The sequence below is a fragment of the Chlamydotis macqueenii genome, chromosome W (assembly GCF_036417535.1).
Source record: "Chlamydotis macqueenii isolate bChlMac1 chromosome W, bChlMac1.mat, whole genome shotgun sequence".
NCBI classification, from domain to species: Eukaryota; Metazoa; Chordata; class Aves; order Otidiformes; family Otididae; genus Chlamydotis; species Chlamydotis macqueenii.
The window spans coordinates 43364266-43388028 of record NC_141592.1 but is presented as its reverse complement, the minus strand read 5'-3'; the positions used below and the strand labels follow the sequence as shown (position 1 = coordinate 43388028).

The 23763-nt window shown below is 46.4% G+C and overlaps 2 protein-coding genes and 1 long non-coding RNA gene across 3 annotated transcripts; all 3 read right to left on the bottom strand.

The window, feature by feature from the left end:
- Positions 1-289: 289 nt before the first annotated feature.
- Positions 290-4425, bottom strand: LOC147596719 (uncharacterized). The gene is made up of 3 exons (XR_015261372.1): positions 4159-4425; positions 808-916; positions 290-665 (listed from the first exon to the last, which is right to left on the bottom strand). It is a non-coding gene; the product is annotated as an uncharacterized LOC147596719 (long non-coding RNA).
- Positions 4426-15133: 10708 nt separating this feature from the next.
- On the bottom strand, positions 15134-16759 carry LOC147596718 (uncharacterized). Its single transcript, XM_086769621.1, is given in 3 exon segments — positions 15134-15526; positions 15529-15817; positions 15819-16759. Coding segments are annotated over 3 exon segments (1623 nt in total).
- Positions 16760-17336: 577 nt separating this feature from the next.
- On the bottom strand, positions 17337-22116 carry LOC147596717 (uncharacterized). The gene is made up of 2 exons (XM_086769620.1): positions 20656-22116; positions 17337-17360 (listed from the first exon to the last, which is right to left on the bottom strand). The coding sequence occupies exons 1-2, from the start codon at positions 22114-22116 to the stop codon at positions 17337-17339; spliced, it is 1485 nt and encodes a 494-aa protein (XP_086625746.1).
- Between the last annotated feature and the right edge of the window lie 1647 nt (positions 22117-23763).

Sequence of the window (23763 nt, the reverse complement as noted above, 5' to 3'; positions counted from 1 at the left end):
CCCAACGCCTTTAATACCTTCACTGTATCAGAGATGGATGCCATCCTAACAGCAGGCAGGCACGACCGCCGCGCGGCCCCAGCTCAAAACCGTCCGGACCTATCACGTCGGGGTCACCACTTGCAGGCTTCTCTTGCCAGCAAACCAACCCAGGACGCACCGGAGCCCCGCCCCGGGGAAAGCAGGGCATCACACGGAGACCGTCAAGCCAAGCCTTCAATTTAATGCCGCGCAACACAGGGTTAAATACCCGTACACCCGCTACGCACGCGAACGCACCCGCCCCCCTGTGCCCATGGACCTATCCGCGCCTAGCGCGCGAATCGCCGCGGACCGCCCCTCCTGCGTACGTGCAGCCCCGCTCGCAGCCTTGTTGCTAGGCTGTAAGTTCTGCCCTTCAACACCCACCGGTTTGCTAGCGTTACCCCCCAATCTCTCTCAATTCTCTCGGAGGGTGGGGGGAGTGAATGAGAGACTGCGTAGCTTGGTCCCAAGCGGGGCTGAACTACGACTCTGCTCTATAGGTATTTAACAAAACAATGTATGGATCTTTACAGTTGTCCTTTAGAGGTACATCTTTCCAGGTCCAGATCAACACTTGATGTCCAGGTCAGAATGGATGTACGGGAGCATCTAATGGAACTGGCAACCGTTCCTGGTTGTATCTGTGGAGAGAGGATAACACAGCAGACAAGGACAGCAAATGTTGCCTGACTCAATTTTCCCCAAGTGGGGCTAAACTAGGACAAATGCCTTCCAGGCAAAGGGGTGTTTGTAATGGGTGCAAGTACATGCATTACTGCTTACTTAGTCTGAAGTAGCATCATGCATTCCAGAGCCTTCTAGAAACCATACAGCAGTTCTCCATAGACATCCGATATGCTGGGTTGGATGTAACTGTAGAGGTACTGTTCATCTGCAAAAGGAAGCACATGCCACAACAGGTGATGTTATAATCTTGATAGTACTGCTGGTAAATTTCCCTAGCACATGCTCCAATTATTAATTTATGCTAATGCTGTCATATTTTCACAGCTATTGTTACTTTTGATAGCTAAAATAAGCTATTACAAATATACTTAATTTATGTACAGTCACACCTCCTTACTCTATAGGTAATCTTGCAGAATATATCCTTCTTAATGAAGCAATTGCCCTAAATACTCACCAGAGGAATGCCAGGAAACTGTGAAAATATTCAAGATGCTTGCAAACTTGGGGCCTTATCCAACAGCTAAGCACAGCCACTCACTCAACCCACCCCCCTCCCCCCATCCAAGCAAGACAGATAAGAGAATAGGAAGAGCAAAAGCAAGAAAACTCTGTGTCAAGATAAAGATAGTTTAATAAATAAAGGAAAGAAGAAAATGAAAGAAAACAAAACCACAAAACAAGTGATGCAAAGACAATCACTCACCACCTCCCACAAATAGATTAATGCCCAGCCAGTCTCTGAGCAATAGCTACCTCTCCCAAAACTCTCTCCCCTCAGTTTTTATTGCTGAGCATGACATCGTATGGCATGGAATATTCCTTTGGCCAATTCAGGTCAGCTGCCTAGGTTGTGACCCCTCCCAGCCTTCATACCCACCCCCAGCCTACTTGCTGTGGGGGCAGAGTGGGAAAAAGAGAAAGCCTTGATGCTGTGCAAACATTGTTCAGTAATACCCAAAATACTGGTGTGTTATTGTTGTCCCTTAACCTGGGAATAGGTTTGTGCCCAGTGCTCTGGAGCCAATGAGCACACAGAGTCGAGATTCACCTTCTAACCTTTAATGCAGTTCTGTACAGAAAGGGGTGCCAGGCAATAACTCACAAATCTAGCACCCCTCTTTGGAGAGGTCATAGGCTTTCATACAGGTTACAACAAAGGAGAAGTTGCACAAGATTTACTCATTGGTCAGCTTTTAGTTACATAATTGGTGCACTTCTGTGCAGGTCCTGATTAGTGACTAGTTCATTATACAAAGGCAGTCTGACATTAACATGTAGGGTCTCCTCCCAGGGGTGTGATTTTTATCATGCTAATTACTGTATGTAATATCCTGTATTGTATAGCAACCATATAGTGACTATCTTTGTTGATATCAGCTCATTCTATAACCCCTTATCTCCCATTTCCCTTGTCGGGAAGTGACTTACCTGGCTGTAATTCTTCACTCCGAGGAACACATAATAAACACTGTTTTAGCCAAAAATCCAAAACATAGTGCCATGTGGGCTGCTACAAAGAAAATTAACTCCATCCCAGCAACACCCAGTACACCTTGGTAAAGCGTTTCAATGTTAATTACCTTAATTTAAATTAAATTTTTCAATTTTAATTTAATTTAAAGCAGTTATTTTCATTCTGACATTCTTGAGTTTAAAGTTTATTGATCTTGTGGCATCTTTGTCTACTAAGTCTAAGTATTCTCCCTTAAGCTGACTTAGGCAAACTTAAGGGCTTCAGGAAGGAACATAGTCTAATACAGCTTTTTTGTAGGCTTTGAAGCTGTTTTCTTGGCTGAACACCTTCTTATGCATTTTTTTTTAACTCTAAGGGGGAAGAAAAGTTTATTCTCTCTGTCTTTAACTCCTGAGATTTTGATGTATTTTCCTATGGTGCCTGCGAGATGGACTAGTGGAAGTGCCTCACCTAGCCTATGCTGCTTCAGTCTGGTTCCAAAATGGAGATAGAGTTGCTGTATGTAACAGCTGATCCCAACACTTGGTGGGCTGAAGGAGCAGCTGCAGGAAAGCCCTACAGCCCTGCTGAGGGGGTGGCAGATGCCTTGGCTGCCCAGCTTTGCTCGCTCTGGGGAGGGTAGCCATGAGATAAACCCTAGGCCAACATCTCCAGGTAACTAACCGTGGCTCAGATGCTGGCTTCTGGCTGACACAACTCTTCAAGTATGAACTGATTTGACAGCTACTATAGCCACCTTGCTCTGGTATACCCATGCAACAACTCTCTTCTTTCAAGCCTTTCCTTCCTTCATGAAGAAACTGTGTTTTCATGTTAATCTCAATCTCTTTTACTCTTGCAGGGTGCTGAAGAAAATTCCAAGTCTGGTACCGCATAGTGGTCAGTAATGACCCCACAATCCTCCCTAGCATGTGTGGGAATCAAAAGAGGAGAAAGCAGGTAAATAACTTCTTCTTTACGACACATTTGGCTGTGTAATTGTGTTGCTCAGAGTGCAGTCTTTCACTTAGCAGCCACTACTTTCTTTTGTCACTCTGGGAACGTGTAGACTTCAGTGGTAGCACAATTTACATGATTATTTTTTTTCTAAACATGAGCCACCTTAAACAAACAGCTTTCTCATTAATCACTTTGAAACAACTTGAGTTAGGTATCAAGAGGAAGAAAGGAGTGTTCTGCCTCCAGCTGGGGGATGCCTTTCTCATGGAGGCAAGCATCCTCTGTGCAGCTGCATGCCGAGTTTTCCTAAATATGCCCTAATGCCACTTGTAACCGCATAGGAAGACTAAAAAATGCATGTGTGTTTGTTAGGGGGCTCTGATTTTAGACAGGAAAAACCTGAAACAAACAAACAAACAAAAAAACCTGCACCACACTAAACAGTAACATGTGGCCTAGGCCAGGTTTCCTGACACGCTGCGCAGGTCGTGGGCGCCCCTCAGGCCAGGCCGCGCCCTGCCCCCTCACATAGGAGCTGCAGCGGGCACCAGGAGTTGCACCGGACCCAGCGCCCGTTCGCCTGCTGCGGCAGGCGGACGCCTACTGCCCTCCGCCCCGGCAGCATCCAGAGCGGCAAGGAGGCCGCTTTGGCTCCGCCACCCCTCCAAGCGGCCCTTTCCTGCCGCCATGGCCCGGCGGCGCTGTCCCCTCCCGGCTGTTGCTCCTCCTCCTCCCCGCTCTGTCCCAGGGCGCAGCACTGACATCACGCCCAGGGTTTCCATCCGATTAAGGGAGAAGGAGGAGGTTGAGCGGAGTAGCAGCGTGATGGCGGTGGTCGGGAGGACTTAAGAAACGGCGGCAGACCAACACAGCACCTACTCCCCAGGTTTCTCCCTGCCCGGTTCGGGGCCCTATTGTTCAAGCCGGTGTGGGCTGCAGGCGAGCCCGTTGCGTGGGGCTGCAAGGATCCGGCGGCCCAGACCCTGTGGCAGCCGCAGGAGCACCCTTCGACCCTAGGTTGCAGTACAGACCTCTTCGTGGGGTGTAGCGCCGTCTCCGACCAGGGCAGCCGTAGGGAGGCCGAGCTGGGCGCACGCACGCAGGTAGGTGGGCCCGCCATGGCTCCTTTCCCTGGTCTGGAGTTGTGCGGTGGCTGTCGCTTTCGAATATGGATGGGGAGGCGACTGGCGTTGAGAAGAAGGGGTTGGATGTCCAGCGCAGGGCTGGGCTCCCAGGCTCGCTCGCTGTTTTCCGGAGAGAGAGGGAGGGAACTGTGAGAACCGAGGCAGGCAGCCGGGGTTGAGTCTCTTTCGCTGGCTCCTGCGGGGGGGGCGGGGAGCCTGTGACGAACCGGCTGGGAGGCAGGAGTGCGGCCTTCGCTCTTCTCTGGCCATGGGGGGGCGCTGGAAGAAGCGAGCACGGAGAACAGCGGCCGCCTTGGCAATACTGATAAGGGAGCCTTGGCCTGGAGCGGCGCCTGTGCGGGTCGCGCCACCAGCAGAGGGCCATCTCCGGGGGCGGGAGGTGAACCCGCGGGAGGTAAGGAGGCAGCCCTGGCCTGGGCCTCCCCGGGAGCACCTTGGAAGCGGTCGGCCACAGGAGGTCGAGAGAGCGCAGTGCGGATGGTCGGGGAGGATCGTCGCGGAGCAGGGACCGGGCGACAAGGAGTGAGTTTCGTGGCCACTAAAGATGTTTCCTGGGGCCCGGGGAGTGCCGGTCCCGGAGGCGGCAGAGTATTCTCACCCTGGGCACGGGAGGGCAAACAGCGCAGAGCTTGGCCTCGTTAGGCAGCAGCGGCCGATCCGCGAGGAACCACCAAGCTGCCTGGTTCGCCACCGCGGGGGCCCTAGCCTCGCTTCGCGGCCTCTCTGGGGTTACAGGGTTCTTTCCGATCACTTTTCTTCCGTCATCGCCTTTGTTTGCTGGCTGGAATGGCCCTGGTGTCTGAGCGTAGGGCTTCTTCCATCCCGGAATGAGGCGGCCCCCGCCTCCATCATGAGCTGTAGGTCGGGTTGTATTAGAGGAGGAGTACCTTGAGGCAGGCAACCTGCAGGCGAGCCTCTAATCCCTTTCACACCACTAAATCTGTGAGAGGTGCTGCTCTTTAGCTGATTATCAGTGAGTTCATACTCACACTCCATTTAAAGTGAGCCTAAACTTTTTCTAGGTGCATCTGACATGGCAGAGATCCGATTGAAGATGTTAATGTATATGAAATAATTATCACTCCATCTGTGGGATCTTGTTAGCTTGATGTAGTTGAGCCAAATTTTTAAAATGGGACAGTCTTTATTTTCCTGCCTCTACCCCCAACTGGATGTAAACGTTATGTCTCTGTCTGCAAATGCTTTTGATATGTTTGTTTTGTGCATGAAATAATTTTGCTAATCAGATTAACATCTGAGCATTAACATCCATAATTTATATTTATCTGTTTGGGGAGGCTCTTTTCCTTTAAAAGTTAGATTTGGTTGTTCTTAAGACAGTACTATGGCATACCAAAAGCTATTTTTCCATTAAAAGATGTCAAATATGAGATACTCCATTTCAGTGTTGTTGTGACAGGACAGGTTATTTTCAGTATCTTTCAGTTGCAACCGTCAAATATTTCAAATTATGTCAATGTTTTCCTTTACTACTTTAGGTAATTTGGGGAAAAATATTCAGTACCTGCAGAGAACAGTTGAGTAAACAAGTCATCTGGAAAACAGAGTACCAAGAAGTAGATTCTCAATATCCGCCTTCTAACCTGAGTGGACTTCTATTTATCTTTTAAACTTCTTGATATTTACAATGAATGGGCACAGTGATGAAGATGTTGTAAGAAACAGTAGTGGAGAGTCAAGGTAAGCACTTTCAGTCCTTGGCTACATATTCTCCTGTATTTTGTTTATTAGAACTGGTTTACATTTTAGCTTTGTGCCAAAACTTTCTGATGAGCAAGTAGACCATTATTTAGGAGGACCGGCCATGCTTTTTTACAGATGCTTAATCTACTTGTCAGTTAGCTTCATTTAATAACTAAAAATCATGTGTTACATGAACCTTATGTAATACAGTTTTAATACTATTTAAGTTCTGTCAGCATCCATTACTCCTTTTCCTCAGAAGTTGTCTGATGTGTCAAAAACTGTAACGTTAGATTGTAATGTTAGTGTAAAACTCATGTCTATGAAGTGCAGGGCATGCATGCATAATATGTGCTGTATAAACTTCAAACTAGATTATCTCTAAAGTTGGAACAGTGGACTGTTAATTCTAGTGAGGCTTCCTTTTGGTGAGTTGTCAAAGCAGTATAACAAAAAGCATTAACTTCGTGTTTGTTTTCCAAAGTGAAAGTACAGTTTTCCCAGCTGTTTTCTTAATTAAAAAAAAAAAAAGTCAACTGCTGGTGTTCTAGGGTGTGTAGAGGGTTCACTTGGTTGGAAAAGCCTGGTTAGAACTTCCCTGCTGCAAGATGAGGATAACAGTGAACTTGTAGGGATGGAATTCAATTCTTATTCTAGAACACTGCTAAGTTCAATAAGTATCTACTGCACTAGGAAGTTAATATTTCTAAAACTGGGAATATGATGAATGCTGCAGATCTAAGAAGGCAAGGCAAACTTACAAATAGAAGCAGATGTGATCATGCTGTTAGTCTACCCATCTGTTTGTCTCCTCCTCTTTCTGATCACAGCCTGTTGAACCTGACAGTTGATTCCATCAGTCAGAGGTCATAAAAAAACCTGAGTTCTGTGGGCTTTATGAAAACAGCCAGTTGGGTAGAGAGGATAGATCTAAATTATTGCCCCAAGTGAAGAAATCCAAGAACAACATAATGGACAGCTGATCATTCAGCATGTGCTGGCCATTAAGCTTGCATGTAGATGCATGTTTCTGCATCTTAAATGTGCTGCTGAGCACATTTTAAAGCTTTAAAAAAGTTTTAAACTGTTAAACTTTTTTTTCCCCCTAGGTGTGTATCAGTCATTAACCCTGTAGCCTAATTCACAGACAGATCTCGAAAAACCTATTTGTATGCTTGCCATTTGCTATCAGGAAACTCTAGTTTTGTAAATGAAGAGTGAAGGCTTCCAATATTAAATAATTGAGCCCTTTCTCTCTCCAGTCTATTTTCATTATTAAAATAATTATTGTGAAAGGTGTTTGATGCTTATGGGGTACCTTAATATGACTTGCCTCTGTTGTTGTTGTGGTTTGTTTTTCTTTGTTGGTGTTGTGTCATCTTCCCTCCCTCCTTCTTCTTCAAGTTTTCCAGAACTCTAAATGATTTTCACTAGGAGGAAAATTCCTTAAGCTAGCTGTGACTGCAGACAGATATCCAACTGTAACCAGGGAAGTGAAGCTGCATTTGGTCTTCAAACGGTTTGGAAATATGAATTCTACAGAATGGAAATAAAATTAGTAACAGAATAGCTACTATTGATGGCAAATTATCATTACTATGCTTTTAGTGATCCTGTTACATTCAGAACGTTAGGAAGAGAAGCAAAACAAGTTGAGAAAGTAATTGAGAATTGCTGCTGGGAAGAAACTGCATAGAAATTCAGACTTTCAAAAGTAGGTAGAAAAGGAAAGATGAAGGCAGATACAGTGACAAATCTAGGCAGCAGCATTGGTGATACAGTTGGTAATAACAACAATGAATCTTTGAAAAGTATGTCACTTTAAAAATATGGTGCTTCACAAACGTGACAAGGCCATTTTTCCCTCTTTGATGTCTGTGAAAGCTTCCATGGTTGTTACTCTGAGGTGACAGTCCTGATCACAGTTAAATATAGCCAGATCTAGGGGAGCCACCATCACTACTTTGAAAAGTAAAGAGAAGCAGTGGATCAGGGCTGGCTTTGCAGAAATACACAGCCTCATGGATACTGCTTTATATTGTTTTAAAGAAACTCTTGCTGTGAATTGCAGAAGTTGTGGAAAGCTTGAAGCATCCTCAGCAATAGGAGGGCTGATGAAGGAGCTAACTGGAAACCTTAGATTGTATATACTGGCTGGCACTGTGGTAAGGAATTGTAGCTGTCTTCTATTCCCTGTAACTGACTGTGAAGAAGCATTTTTGAAGCATATGGGGAAAAAACGGCCAATTTGCCATGCTCCTGTGTTCCTTTCCACTGTTTCTTCATCTGGCTAGTAGATGACCAGAAATCTTTCCATTGCTGCAGGTGCTGAGCCTGAAGTTCTGTTTGTCCACAAGTAGAAGCGGATCCCTTATATTTTCATAGTTTAATAACTTGTTGCACTGTTTGTACTTTCCTTGGCCATGTTAGCAACCTCTGAAGCTATAAATCTGTGCTAGTGCCAAGCATGGTGAAGGTTGTAGACTGACATAAACACTATAATCTAATCTTGCTGCTTGATGTTAGAATTTCTGTGTGATAATTACAGTGGAGTCTACTCCTCAGTTTTTTATTTACTTGAAATCACTGTTCTGGAATGTTTTCAGTGGTTCTAGGTGAAATATCACAGATAAACATTATCTGGATAGCAAGTAAGTATAAGCATAAAAACTTTATAGCAATGCTCTGAGGAACTAACTCTTAAATTTAAGAAAAGCATTTTTGTGTAGTATTCTTGAAAGCATTCTGTTGCAAACTTGAATAGGAGTAAATACATATTAGTTAGCTAGCATTAAGAAAGCTTAATGAGCAAGGAAGGGCAGTTATAGCTGAACTCTGCAACACAAGCTCCAGGTAGAACAGGGAACGCAGAAGTTAAGTATTGGTGCTAATTGAATAGCAATCTGATTTCCCATCTCTTCGTTCTTCCTATGTTTCCTGTAGAACAAGACATGGAGCACTTGAGCAGACCTTACTTCTCTGTAGGTAAAAAAAGGTGTGCTCAGTAAAGCTTATTGGGAAAGTAGCTGGCTAGGGTGCATTGTGTACTTCCTTTTTCCAGTAAGCAGCTTCTTGCACCAAGGTCCCTTACCATTGTTTATGTTCTTGAAAGCTGATGTTAACACAAGACTAATTTCTGTTGATTTTATTTGCTTTGTTCATTTAATAGTCTGTGGACCACAAAAGATAGTTAAGTAAAGCCAATTGTTTGTCAGTGGGCTTAAATTTGCTGTATAAACTCATACCTTCCACAGAAGATTAAAAAGAGAAATTGAAAACCACTATTCTAAGTTCCCACTTTCAAGAAATCTAAGTGGGAGTTAAAACAAATAATTACAGAAGTATTTTCAACTATTGGTTTCTTTTTGGTAGAAGTAAGTAATACAAATGGGGGGGAGAGGTGTGTACGTACAGAGGGAGTTGTATTGGGTTTATGCAGCAAGGCTTTGGTAGTGAGGAGACTGCAGGGGTGGCCTCTGTCAGAAGAGACCGGGGTTCCTCCTGTGCTGGACAAAGCCAGTTCTAACTGGCCCCAAAATGGACCTGCCACTGGCCAAACATGAGCCAATCAGTGAAGCTGGTAGCATCTCTGTGATAACATTTAAGAAAGGGTAAAATGCTGTGCAGCAGAGCATGTGTGTGAGAGAGAGAGAGGAATGAGGGGGAAAAATTAAAGCAAAACAGCTCTGCAGACACCAAGGTCAGTGAAGAAGGAGGGAGAGGAGGTGCTCCAGGCATCAAAGCAAAGATTCCCCTGCAGCCTGTGGAGAAGACCACTCCAGAACAGATATCCACTCTGCAGCCCTTGGAGGGCCCTATGCCAGAGTGGGTGGATGTGCCCTGAAGGAAGCTGTAGCCTGTAGAGAACACATGCTGGAGCAGGCTCCTGGCAGGAACTACAGCCTGTGGAAAGGAGCCCATGTAGGAATGGGTTTTCTGTCGGGAAGTGCAGCCTCTGGGGGACCCACGTTGAAGCAATCCATTCCTGAAGGACTGTACCCCATGGAGAGGACCCATGCTGGAGCAGTTCTTGAAGGATGATCCTGTGGGAGAGACCCCATATTGAAGCAGGGAAAAATGAAAGAATGAAGGAGCAGCAGATGAGCTGTTATGAACTGACTGCAACTCCCAATTCCACATTCTCACCTACCCCTCTCTGAGCAACCTGATCTGGTTGGAGATGTCCCTGCTCCTTGCAGGGGGGTTGGACTAGATGGCCTTTGAAGGTCCCTTCCAACCCAAACTATTCTATGATAAGTTGGGAATGAAGGAGTGAAAGTGAGTGGAGGAAGAAGGGGGTTGGGGGAAGGAAGATGTTTTAGTTTCCTCTTTGAGTCACACCAAGTGTCATGGCTTAACCCCACTCACCAGCTAAAATAGCACACAGCTGCTCACTTCCCCCCTCCCCCCTAGTGGGATGGGGAGGAAAAACAGAATAAAAAAAGCAAAACTTGTAGGTTGGGATAAAACCAGTTTAACAGAACAGCAAAGGAAGAGAAAACAGAGAGGAGTAACAATAACAATACACTAAACATGTGATTCACAGTACAATAGTTGACAGTGGATCCTGGCAACCAGCTCCCTCATGAGTAGCTAAAAACCTCCACTGCCCCATCCCCACTTATACCCTGAGCATGATGGCCCATGGGATGGAACAGCCCTTGGGCCAATTTGGGGAAACTCTCCCAGCTGTTGGCTAATTAGGAAACCGTCCCAGCTGTGTTCCCCAGCCACAGGGGCCACCAGCTCCAGCTCCTCTCCCAGCTCAGGTGAAAATTAACTCTGTCCTAGCCAGAACCAGGACAGTATCCACCCCTTATTCCATACCATCTACATCATACCCAGATCCTACACCTTCCAATTAAACATCACCTTTTTTTTCTGTCTTTGATATACATATATATATATATACACACATACACACAGATACAATTCCCTCAGTCTATGGGCCATCCCTCCAAAATGTCTGGTGAGTTCATTTAGTCCATGACTTTGGGCTCCATCTGTCCGGACAGTCTCACAGGACAGGACATATGACACAGTGTTTGCTCAGTTGGTGTATCTGGTGCGACTGGTTTAAGTTCATGTTCTGCAGGTTGAGGATGTCGATACTGAGTTGCTGGGCGACAGTTGCTAAAGCCAGTCCTGGTTCTGTCACTGCTGCATTTTGCTCGGTTTTATCAAAGTTCATTCTTTGTTGATCTAGGTGATTCTTACTATAATACTTTTGATATGACATATAACAGCTAGAGAAGTAATGGCATACAGTACTATATAGTAGTTAACACCATACAGTTCAATTTGCTATTTTCACCTCAAATCAGATCTCCTTGAGGTACACATCTGTCGTAGTTCAGCCCCGATTGGGACCAGACTACACAGTCTCTCTCTCACTCCCCCCACCCTCCGAGAGAATAGGGAGAGATAATATAAGAAAAACGGCTCGAGGTTGGAGAAAATGACAGGGAGAAAATCCTTAAAGTCACCATTTCAGGCAAAACAGACTCAACTTGGGGAAAACTATTCATTTATTACTAAAACTAGCAGGATAATGAGACAGAGAACAAGATAACCTCCCCTCCCTCTTCCCGGGCTTAACATTATCTCTGCCTTCCCCCCCCCAGTGACACGGGGGGGAAGAGGGAATGGGGGTTATGGTCAGTCCATCACATGTTGTTTTACACCACTGCTTCATAGTCAGGGGAAGAACTCCTCACATTCCTCCCCTGCTCCGTTGTGGGGTCCCACCCCTATGCCACAGTCCTTTGTGGAACTGCTCTGGCGTGGGTCATCTCTTCCACGGGGTGCAGTCCCTCCAGAACGGCTGCCCCAGTGGGCCCTCCACAGGCCACAGCCGCCTTCAGGCATCCACCTCCCCCGGTGTGGGGTCCTTCACGGGCTGCAGGTGGATCTCTGCTCCTCCGTGGGCCTCCATGGGCTGCAGGGGGACAACCTGTGACCACCATGGTCATCACCACAGGCTGCAGGGGAATCTTGGCCAGGAGCAGCATTACTCCTCCCCCTCCTTCTGAACTGCCCTTGGCATCTGCAGCTGTTCCTCTCACAAGAAAAGTTCTTCACAACAGGCTGGCAGACGCCTCTCAGAATCTCTTCACATCCATCTCATCTCCTCTCCACTTCTTGCAGCCAGGTCGGGCCGAGTCGGGCCCAGTTGGCCTGCTGGCAAGAGGCCAAAGGGTGGGGCCTGCAAGGCCCACGAGGCCTGTGCCTCCCCCTCTCTGCCCCCGTTCAGCTTCTTCACATCTTCTCTTTTCTCTCTGTTGTTTTTTTTGTTTGTTTTGTTTTGTTTTGTTTTGTTTTCCCCTTCTTAAATACGTTATTGCAGAGGCGTTATCAGGGAACATTCTGCTACCAATCGGCTCGGCCCTGGCCAGCAGCGGGTCCGCCCTAGGCCCGTCCGAGTCCACTGGACAAAGGGGAGCAACTTCTTCCTACAGAAGCTACCACCTTAGGCCCCCTCTCACTAAACAAAACCACAACACCCCTCTATAGCTTGATGGCATTAGGGTAGATACACTGTGCACCAGTGTCTGCTAGAGCCTTCTACTCTCGTGGGTCTGACGTGCCAGGCCATCGTATCCACACAGTCCAGTCAACTGTTGTCCCTCTCCTCTGCCTGGCTGGAGGCAGGGCCCCTCTAGTCCTGTCCATAGTATTTGCTTCTCACTTCTTGTGAATATAAATCAAAAGTCCCTTCGAGAGGATCAGAAGTAAGGCCAACCCTTTACCCTGTCTGGGGAACTGTCCATTGGAGACTGGAGCAGCAATTTTCCTGGGAGAACCTCCATTTGCAATTGTTTTACCTTGCAACTCACATACGTGTGCCTCTAGGGCCGAGGTAGGCTTTCCATCCCACTTCCTCATGTCCTCTCCTTGGTCATGCAAGGTAAACCACAGGTCACCTCGTTGCATGTACCGTCTCTCTTGAGCAGGGAAACGTTTACTCCTAATGGCTGAAATATTGGCCCATACTGGTGGGGAATGGGACATATCCTCTTTGAATTGCTGGAACTCCTGGGACAGTTTCTCCACAGCCGAGACGCAGGCCTGTAGGGAGGATGACAGACTTTCTTCATACTGTCAGAGTTGGCCAGCCAGTTCATCCACTGTTTGTTCCTCTCCGTCTTTCCAGGTCATTTCTGACAATGAGTTGGCATCTGACGATGGTGCGCTTCAAACAAACTTCCGCCACATTTGTCGTGTGCACTTGACTCCATCTGGATGCTGAGATAACTGCTCATTGTCCAGATCATCATCTATGACCTCCAGCACAACTAACTCCCTCGAGTACTGGATGCCCCTCTCCATGGTGGCCCACTTGCCTGGGTGACATATTACATCCTCCTTGAAAGGACACCTTTCCTTCACACCTGACAGGAGTTGCCTCCAGAGGCTGAGGGCTGGTGTCCCTTTTCCCATTGCTTTGTCAATGCCCCCTTCTCTAGAAAGGGATCCCAGCTGCCTGGCTTCTCTGCCCTCTAATTCCAGGCTACTGGCCCCATTATCCCAGCACCGCAGCAGCCAGCTGACAATGTGCTCACCCAGACAACGGCTGAAATCTTTTTGCATGTCTCACAGCGAATTTCTTCGCATGTCTCACTCAGGGACAGAGATCAGGTGGTTACTGTCTCATTTATGAGTTCTTCCTCTGAGGAAGAGGAGGGGCCCTCCTGCCGAGTTCTTCCTGGGGGGGAATTGGGAAATTCTTCCTCTTCCTCCTCCTGTCTTCGTGATGGCCCTGCTTCAGAATAGTCTGCCTCCTCGCTGACAGGGCAGTATGCTGCTTCCTCCTGCTCCCTCCTTGGAAAAGTTCCTCCGTCCCTTATTAAGCGAGCTGACTTCCACTTCCAAGTTTTCTTCTTGTGTACAGGGGCAACTGATACCAGCATGAGTTGCAGTGCCTGTTGCCAAGGTTGAAGTAGCCACAGTGCCTATTGGTCTGTTTGCCCTCTCTTTCCCTTGAGGGGGCTGTGTAACATTGAGCAGTTTGGTAGATACTGGCCAGGGCCCAGCACAGTGCAGTAAGTTGTGCCTCTTCGGAACAGCCACAGCATTTTCCCTTCAAATATTCTGTCACTTCATCAGGGTACTGTAGTTGTTCAGGACTAAAATTCCAAACCACAGGAGGTGAGAAGTTTTCTAGGGTACCTGCCTGTCACGGCCCACTCGGGACTCGTGATGGTTCTTTTAATGCGATCTTGAAGTGCAAAATTACGGCGAACACGCCAAAGGGGTTGGTTTCAATCAAACAGCACAAACTTTATTATTTTGCCCGTAAGGCGGCGCGCGATAGGTGAAAGGGAGTGAAAAGGAAAAGTAAAGATAGGGAAGGGAAAAAAGAAGATAATAGCTACCACCGCGGGTCCAAGGCGCCCCTATGGTCCCAGGTCCAGGCAGCGTCCCGCTGGTCCTCACGATCGATGTCGATGTCGATCCTTGGTGGGGAGAGCTCTTCGGGGGTCTTGTTGTTAGGGGTCGACCTTTTATGCCAAGTGGCAAACCTTGCTCCTCCTTACTTTGGGGATCTCCGCCTGCTCTCGGCCCTTAGGATAGAAGTGTGTTTTTTGTACATTATAATGAGCAAAGTTCCATTAAAGGGCACTTTCTCACCGTTGTTTTTGAGACAGCAGTTGTGATTCATCCTCCTCGATAGCAGCTGCACGGTTATCTCTGCCAGTTTTGACAACAGGGATGAGCCGTGGCACCTCCGTGGCACTCTGTCCGCCGTTTCAAGGATGTTGTACATTTTGTTGTTAGGCCAGAGTCGGCCTTGTCCATAACAGTTCCGTTCTGTTCCCGGGAGGAAAAAAAAAACAACTGCATCTCAGGCAGGCTGCTCACAGCAACTCATGTCAAGTTGTGAGCCTGACTTTTAGGCCAGATCAAGTCCATAGTCCACCTGGAAGTCCTCGATGACAAGGTTGAGACAATACTGATTTTCTGACCGACCCTTACACCACCCCGTGGCTCAACATTGTCGTCAGGACCGCATGGTGGTAGCATAACCCTCAAAGGGAGACAGGAAAGAAGAGAGAAAGAGAAAAGTAACAGCAGCATAATTACTGTACAATTTGCAAAAAGTTAAGGTGTTTTTCTAACATACACTAAAAATCTTCTAATTCTATATCATTTTTCTCTAGGCAATCTGCCTTGCACTAGCAGATTTTGGAATATCTATGTAGGTTGGAACATTTAGCAGACTGTGTGCATTAAGTACAGAAGTCAAATGTGTCAACTGATTCATCATTTTCCAAATTTTGACATACAGTATTGCTGATAAAACAAAACTTATTAAGACCAGTATTAAGAGAACAATAATGGGGTGACACAATTTGTTCAAGATGCCTGTTGCAGTAGGTGGCCACCCAAAAACTGTGTCCCACCATCTATGTTCTGAATCTTTTTCTACCCTTTCCAAAACACGGTGTATTTCATCCACATCATGATGAACTGTTACTAAGGTTTTTTGTCCATTTTCCCTGATCTCTCCCAGGATCTTGATCAAATCCTGGTGTTGTAATATTTTTTTTTTACCAAAGTGAGATTCATTCCAATTGGTTCAGGTAGCAGTTCATGAATCAGTGTGTAATTAGATTGCAAGAGTTTGTGAGAGGTCACCGGTGCTAAGTAAGAAAAGTCACATCCAGTGATTTTAGTAAAATTACAAACACAAAAATGTGAGTGGTTCCTAGTATCTACAACTACATCACTTACAGCTATGGAATTGCAAACAGTCCGTAAGCATGCACAACCTTTGCCAATATATACAAGTATTGTCTCAGGGTTTTTGTCAGGACGAATCTCGAAATGGCAAATGTTCAGTGTCAAGACAAATGTCTTGGGCTCTGATGGTATTGCTTTCACAAATGAATCCTTGTTCCCGCACAATACATGCATCAACATCAATACTTTGCCATTTATCCCCGTTTTTCCGGGCCCATACTCTATGCTCTAGAGGATAGAGTACAGTTCCATTGTGGTTCAGTCCTAGCGCAATGATTGGGTATATTGTATCTACCGAAGCATTGTGTATGGTTAACACAAAAGCTGTGGCCACGCTGTTGATGGGGTTATAGGTAAAATTAACCAGATACCACCAGGACTGGAATTTCCTTTCAAAGTCAGTGGCACTGTCCCAAACTATTTTCCGAATTTCAGTGGGGAAAGTGCCTTCTTCACCTTCTCTTATAATTGATGCGGCTACTGATTGCATCCACAGTTGAGCTTGGATACAACTGAGAGCCAGGGAGAGGTTGTTTTGGACCACACTGAGTGCATCTATAACCAATTCACGGTCTTTTTCATTCACCTTCTCCCATTTTGGTTATATATTCGATAACATCCATTGATTAGTTCCCAAAGCCAATAGGGAAGATCGTAAAGGACGTTGCAATTTAGTCAGGTCACTAGTTGTGGTAGCCAATTTGTTCATCAATACCTCTGAATCAATACTATTTAGAACTCCCAATCCTGTTCCCAGAACACCAGTTAGGTCTCTCTTTATTCGTTTTTCGGAAGGGGTCCGTTTTTGCAGCCAGGTTGTCCATCCCTCATAAGAGGTTTTTAGGAAAGGTGAGCAAGCTGGCTGAATTTCTGAAGCATTATTTTGCATTGACAATTCAACTTGTTTGAGGGACCATGATGGATTGAATAACATCTGTTGCTGGCCCATATTTCTGATTACATATGGTCCAATCCCAAAGATTTTCGGGTTCAGTACAATAACTGGTTCAGTGGTAAGTGGTGCTGTGTTTGTTGTCATGTTGGGGCTGGGAGTAGTTGTTGTTGTTGGCTCAATAATGGCCATTTTAAATTTGAATGTGAGTGCCACGTCACCTTTCTGGATGTTCCAGAGACAGATTACAAAGACAGGTTGGGTTAGTGTAAAATTACTCCAGCATTCCAATTTTTCCTTTTCAAGGACACAGAGACTCTTTGTGAGTACAGATTCATTAGTTCTTCTTACAATAATTTGGGTTGCTTTTTCATGGATAGATCCATTGACCATTCGGCAACCTATTTGAATTTTTTCTCCAATTGTTCCCATCAAGAGGGGAGCCCTGCTGTCTCTGTCCCAGCCCCACTCATGCTCTGAGTACATTTCCATTTCATGCTTAACCACAGTGGCCAAGTTTAAGTCCAACCGTTTAAAAGGTGGTCCCATGCTTCCTGTAAACCTAAGGTAGGCGTGAGACCATGGCCATTCGGTGTTCTTTTGATTACAGGTTAGTGGTAAGATGCAGAAAAATATTGTAAGCCCAATCACAAGTCCAATTAAAAAATTGGTCATTTTTAGAATTTATGCTTCCAAATTATCATCCATGTGCAGCTTTTCCCACTCACTGTTGTCCCTCGGAGTTCTTCTGCAAGATAAAATAACAGAGCTTGCCTCCTTGAGGCACAGTTAAAATGATGGAACTATCCAACGGGTATTTATCCGATGTTCCTTTCCCAGGGCATCAGAGGCTATCCACGCATATGCATTTAGTGGGGTTTTTAGGACCAATGGTACTGTTCCCACAGTGGGAAGCTCCACCAAAACAGGTTGTCCTGGGAAGTGAGCTGGATTTTTAGAGTCATTCGGTCCTTTTAAAGAGGGGATTAAAGTAGGGGCTTTTGGACAGAAGGCAGTGATTTTAGGGCATCCATTTACCCCCCATCTGTCATTTACACTTTTGACAGCTTTCCACAGGCGAGCATCCCAATTGCCTTCCTGTGGTTTCAAAAGTCGTTTTAGCAAACCATTGGTTCTTTCTACAACACCATTAGCTTGTGGGTAATAAGGAGTGTGAAAAATCCATTTAATCCCTTCACTTCGTGCCCAATCCTGTACTATTCTGGCAGTGAAGTGGGAACCGTTATCAGACTGTATTTCTTGTGGTTTTGGAAAAGTTCCAAACCATTGTCGCAATGCTTTCACAGTGCTTTCTCCAGTAGCCCTGTGAAAGGCTTCTGCTTGGACTAGTCCTGATGTTATTTCCACTCCCACCAACACAAAATGTTTCCCTCCTGATTTCTTAAAGGGTCCAATATAATCTACCTGCCACGCATCCCACAAACCTTTACCCTCTCTTAGATGCAGGGGATCATCTTCTAAAGGGTGTCTTTCCAGTTGCCTGCGACATTGCTCACAGGCAGATATGCAAGTTTCGCATGTTGCTCTGGTGACAGGCCAGCCTCGAGCAAGGGCTTCACGATACAGATCCTTAGCTCCTGTGTGTTTACGCTTTACATGCAACCATTCTAGCAGGCGTTCCCAATCTTCCGTGACTTGGTCCTTTTGTACAGGGGCTAGCCTTGCTAACTCATCCGCTCTGTTATTCCATTTACCCGCTGAGCCCCCATCTGCCTGATGAGAAGCTACCCATCCCACGGCAAAGTTCCCCTGTTTAGCAATGTTTAAGATATCTTGCCATTTTTCCTTTTGCCACACTGGGATTCTGTTAACCTCCCATTCATTTTGCTCCCAAAAAGGCAGCCATTCAGTACAACCCTTAAACACAGCATAGGAATCAGTATAAATGTGGACAGGAGAAGTGGCTTGAGCTTCACGCTGGAAAACACTCCACACTGCAATTAACTCTCCTACTTGGGCGCTGCCCACTCCCTCTGTAATAATTTGTTCATCAGAGGAGGTATGGAGTGCTACTGCTCGATATTTCCATACTTTCCCTTCTCTCTTTGCAGAAGCATCGGTAAACCAGGCACTCACTGCTTGGTCAGGGGAGAAAGGAGGAGCTGCTTGGATGACAGAGGCAGGATTATCTTGGCTGCCATCCGAGCTTTCTGTTTCTTGTATAGCCAGGTGTTTTAAAGCTCCTTCAGTCACTGAGAAAATGTTACAGTAGTGTTCAATCTGGGCATACCATTTTCGTACTGAGGCTTTCTGGGCCACCCCGTCAGGGGGAGGGGTCCCACTGGTAACTGCCTTTATCACTTTAAACGGGCCTCTCAGTACAATTGGTTGTTGGCATGCAATTTTCTCTACTTCTATGAGAGCCAGGCTAACCACAAACAACCCTTTCTCCCAAGCAGTGTATCTCCTCTCGGCATCTTTAAAGTTGCGAGAATAAAATCCTACAGGCCGAGTTGGACCCTCAGGGCCCCGTTGCCATATGTGTACTGATAATCCTGATATGGCAAATCCCCATTCCACCTGAAAAGGGTCTGTAGGGTGGATAGGACCGAGAGCCTGGTGAGCCGTTGCTTCAGAAATTAACAATTGCATAGCTTCTTCCTGAGATGGGGTCCATTCCCATTTGACCCCTTTCCTCAGCAAATCATAAAGAGGTCTAGCAATAATGGAGAAGTCCGGAATATGTTTTCTCCAGAACACCAGTAGTCCTAAAGCATGTTGTAAATCCTTTTTTGACTCAGGCATTTTAATCTGATCTAAAGAAGTGAGGGTGTCCGGTGGGATACACGTCATTCCCCCTTTCCACCAAATTCCCAAAAACTTTACTTCTTGCAATGGCTTTTGGACCTTTTCGGGAGGGATTTGCAAACCCAAATTCTCCAAGTGAGAAATTATATTCTGGTGGGTTGTTTCCACCTCCTTTATTTCTTTCCCCCCCACAAGGATGTCATCAATATATTGGTAAACATCTACAGATTCAGGTTTTGGTATTTTTTCCAATTCTTGGGCTAAAGCATGATGAGCCAATGTAGGAGAGTGCTTATACCCCTGGGGTAGCCGGGTGAAAGTATATTGTTGCCCTTCCCACGTAAAGGCAAAACGGTCTCTGTCCTCTGGTTGCAAAGGTACCATAAAAAACATGTCTTTAACATCTATAGTTGCCATAATTGGGTGAGCTTTCTCCTGAATTATTATTACCAATTCCGCCAAATTGGGCACTGCGGCAGTCAAAGGTTCGGTGTTGGCGTTCAATCTCCTAAAATCCACTGTGAGTCGCCACTTTCCATTAGGTTTTCGCACTGGCCACACCGGAGAGTTAAAAGGAGAATGTGTATTTATCACAACCCCTTGCTCCCGCAGTTCCTGCAAAACAGGTCTGATACCTTCTTTTGCTCCCAGGGGAAGGGGATATTGTTTGACGTTAGTTACTTTGCTGAACGGCAGAGAGGGTGCAGTTTGGAGTAACCTAATATGTAATTGCGGGGTCCCAAAAGTCCACCACAACCCTTCTGGGTCTTTCCAACCTTTCCCTTTAAGGACATCCATTCCTAATAAATTAGTAGGAATATTCCCGATCACCATTGTAACAGTGACAGTGTTTTCCTCTCCCGGCAACGTTAGCTTTACCTGAGCAACGCTCATGGCTTCTGTTGACCCTAAAGCATTCAGGACACAAAAACGTCTTCTCGAGGGAGAGACACCACACCTTTGTGCATCTTCTTTAGTCAAAGCGGAGACATGGGCACCGGTATCAATCAAAAAGGTCACCAGTCCACGTTTTGGACCCACAATAGCCGTAATTAGCAAATCTCCCCTGCTAGTCTTGGTGAGCTGTCGGATATAAATCCATCCTCCATTCCCTCGCTCACCAATGGGGAATGGAGGTTCTAGTTTTCCTGCGTCTGGGGAAAAACCTCACTGTTTCTGTTGCCTGTGTCTTCCAAAGGTGGGGCTGTGGGTGTGATGGGTGAGATTTCTTTTCCTTTGGGTGGGTATTGTTTCGGGTTACACCATTTTGATACCACCTTGCTCAGCTTTTCAATGGGTAGACCATCCATTACATCCCTTGGAACACCCTTTTTAATTCCCAAAAGCCACCACTGTTGTCGGGTCATGGGCTGTGCTCCCCCCGCTGTTTTAAAACGAGGGCTAGGTTGACTGATGTGGGGGGGAGAGTCCCTGATTTCTATCTGACGGATTCCTTTTGGTCTGTCCTCTGGGAGTTTTACTGGACCATATTTTCTCCCATAATTTATCAGCTCCTGTGCTACCTCCCCCCAAGTCCACACCTTTGCTTTATCACCTGATGAGGGTCGAGATGGGCTGAGATCAGAGGGAGACACATTCACGGGGCTATTGGTTGTATTTCCATGGCCTCTCATAAAGCCCTCCAATCTTTCTAAGGGACCAAGTGTCTCAATGGTCTTTCGAAGTTGAATCCCCAAAGGTTTAAGTGACTCTGGAAGTCCCCTTATCAAGGGAGTCATGCTCTCAGGGTCCACCGGCAACATCATTGGAGATTCACATCTAGGAGTTAACTTTCTTTCTTTCATCATTTGCAAACAAGCAGCTTTTTGGACGCTTTCCACCAGCTGATCAACTGTGCCAGTGATTACAAGAGGATCCCCTCTCTCCAAAGGGTTTAACCCCCCAGCCCAATAGGCAGCTCGCTGAGTTAAGGACCATGGGGCACGATTATCTCCTGTGGTCAAAAAGACTCCAGGACCCCAATATCCCTCAGCCTCCTTTTCACTCAGCTGGATTTGATCTCCCCTGGTTAGAGATACACGCCACACATACTCCGTCTCAGATTCTTTGGCAAGACGCCCGTACTCCCGCTTCAGTTTGGCAAGCTCAGTAGCGGTATACAGCGACTCCTTAGTTGTTATCTGTGGGTTGCTATCCTCATCATTCAAATAAAAGAATTCTGTTTTAACCAAAGGTCTCACCCGAGGGTGGTCGCCAGAGAGATCCCTCACTTCCTCCAATTTCTTCTGAGGGTATATTGGACTTATCTGTTGAATACCTCTCTCCTCAAGCTTCAGATCTGTCTCATTGTCCAATTCTGAATTCTTTGGATATTCCTCCCTCAAGATAGATTTTAGCAAAAGGTTTTGCTCCTTTTCTTCTTCCAGCTGCTTTTGGAGGGTAGATACTGTCCCCTGAAGGGCCTCCACCAAACGCTGGAGCGACTCAATAATCTGTTGCTCCTGCTCTCGCCGCTTAAGGCGGTCCTCTACTGCTGCTGCCAGACTGGCACCCAGAACAGCACAAACTATGGCTTTGCCTCTGCCAGATTTTACCCTCGCCTCCTTCTGCAAGGAAGTCATTCGATCTACTACGCTCTGCAAATTTGTCCAATTATCCCGAGCCCAATCTTGCCCAGGTGTGGAAGGCCGGGCACCGTGCTGTGCCAAGAACTCATAAAGCGAGTCTTGATTTCTCACTAACAAAGAGTACCGATCATCAACTTTTCCTGCCATTCTTATTGCAAAGGGACCAAACCCACTTTGGAGAGGCTAAACTTAGTTTCCACACACGCAGTTCCCCTGCGTCGCCCTTCTCTTCCCCGAGTGGTTGAAGGGACCAAAATCTACTACAGGGAGGCCAAACTTAAGTTTCCACAAATGCAGACTCTCTGCAGTCGCCCTTCACTTCCCTGAGTAGTCAGCCTCATACATATGAGGACAGATCCCCCTTTTGCACTAAGAGATCTGATTATTAACTCCCGTCAGACAGAGTCCAAACCTCAGTTCAAGTCTACTCGGTGTGTGAGGTGTGCGGGAAATTCGGATCAGCCCCCTTGCTTTCTAGACACCTCTCATCCGAATGGATGTAGGGCTAGGTGCGGCTGGACCGAACCGTCCTTCCCCTGTTACAGACCACACACAACCTGCACCTCTCTGTCTTTCAGGATCCTGCCGACTACGCCAATTTAAAAAATGTCACGGCCCACTCGGGACTCGTGATGGTTCTTTTAATGCGATATCGAAGTGCAAAATTACGGCGAACACGCCAAAGGGGTTGGTTTCAATCAAACAGCACAAACTTTATTATTTTGCCCGTAAAGCGGCGCGCGATAGGTGAAAGGGAGTGAAAAGGAAAAGTAAAGATAGGGAAGGGAAAAAAGAAGATAATAGCTACCACCGCGGGTCCAAGGCGCCCCTATGGTCCCAGGTCCAGGCAGCGTCCCGCTGGTCCTCACGATCGATGTCGATGTCGATCCTTGGTGGGGAGAGCTCTTCGGGGGTCTCGTTGTTAGGGGTCGACCTTTTATGCCAAGTGGCAAACCTTGCTCCTCCTTACTTTGGGGATCTCCGCCTGCTCTCGGCCCTTAGGATAGAAGTGTGGTTTTTGTACATTATAATGAGCAAAGTTCCATTAAAGGGCACTTTCTCACCGTTGTTTTTGAGACAGCAGTTGTGATTCATCCTCCTCGATAGCAGCTGCACGGTTATCTCTGCCAGTTTTGACAACAGGGATGAGCCGTGGCACCTCCGTGGCACTCTGTCCGCCGTTTCAAGGATGTTGTACATTTTGTTGTTAGGCCAGAGTCGGCCTTGTCCATAACAGTTCCGTTCTGTTCCTGGGAGGAAAAAAAAAACAACTGCATCTCAGGCAGGCTGCTCACAGCAACTCATGTCAAGTTGTGAGCCTGACTTTTAGGCCAGATCAAGTCCATAGTCCACCTGGAAGTCCTCGATGACAAGGTTGAGACAATACTGATTTTCTGACCGACCCTTACACTGCCCATGTTCTCCTACATGCCATGCCACCCCTGCCCCTCCAGCCTTGGGGCAGATCTCTGGGTGGTATTCCTAAAAAGTGGCTTTGTAACCCTGAACAAGACCTGGGACACATTCAGGAGACATAGCAGTAAGAACACGCTGGCTTGAACATCCCCAAGATACTCAGAATTCTCAAAGACTGTTGTAACTAGCCTGTAGGAGAAAAGGGAGGTGAAAGAGTGGGGGGAAAATCATCCGCATACAGATACCAACTTAACCTCAAGGCCATTGATATTTCTATATCATAAGTTGATATTACACAGTACAGCAAAGTGATAATTGTCACCACTCTCCCCGAGGTGATAAATAGCACCACAGGGAATACATAGTATATATAAGGAT

What these genes read in the sequence shown, in the direction of transcription:
- LOC147596717 (XM_086769620.1), bottom strand. Translation starts at nt 22,116, where the DNA reads ATGGCAGGAAAAGTTGATGATCGGTACTCTTTGTTAGTGAGAAATCAA. An exon ending in TTGAAAAGCTGAGCAAGGTG is followed by an intron (nt 17,361 to 20,655) that starts GTATCAAAATGG and finishes TTTATCTTGCAG; the next exon opens with AAGAACTCCGAGGGACAACA.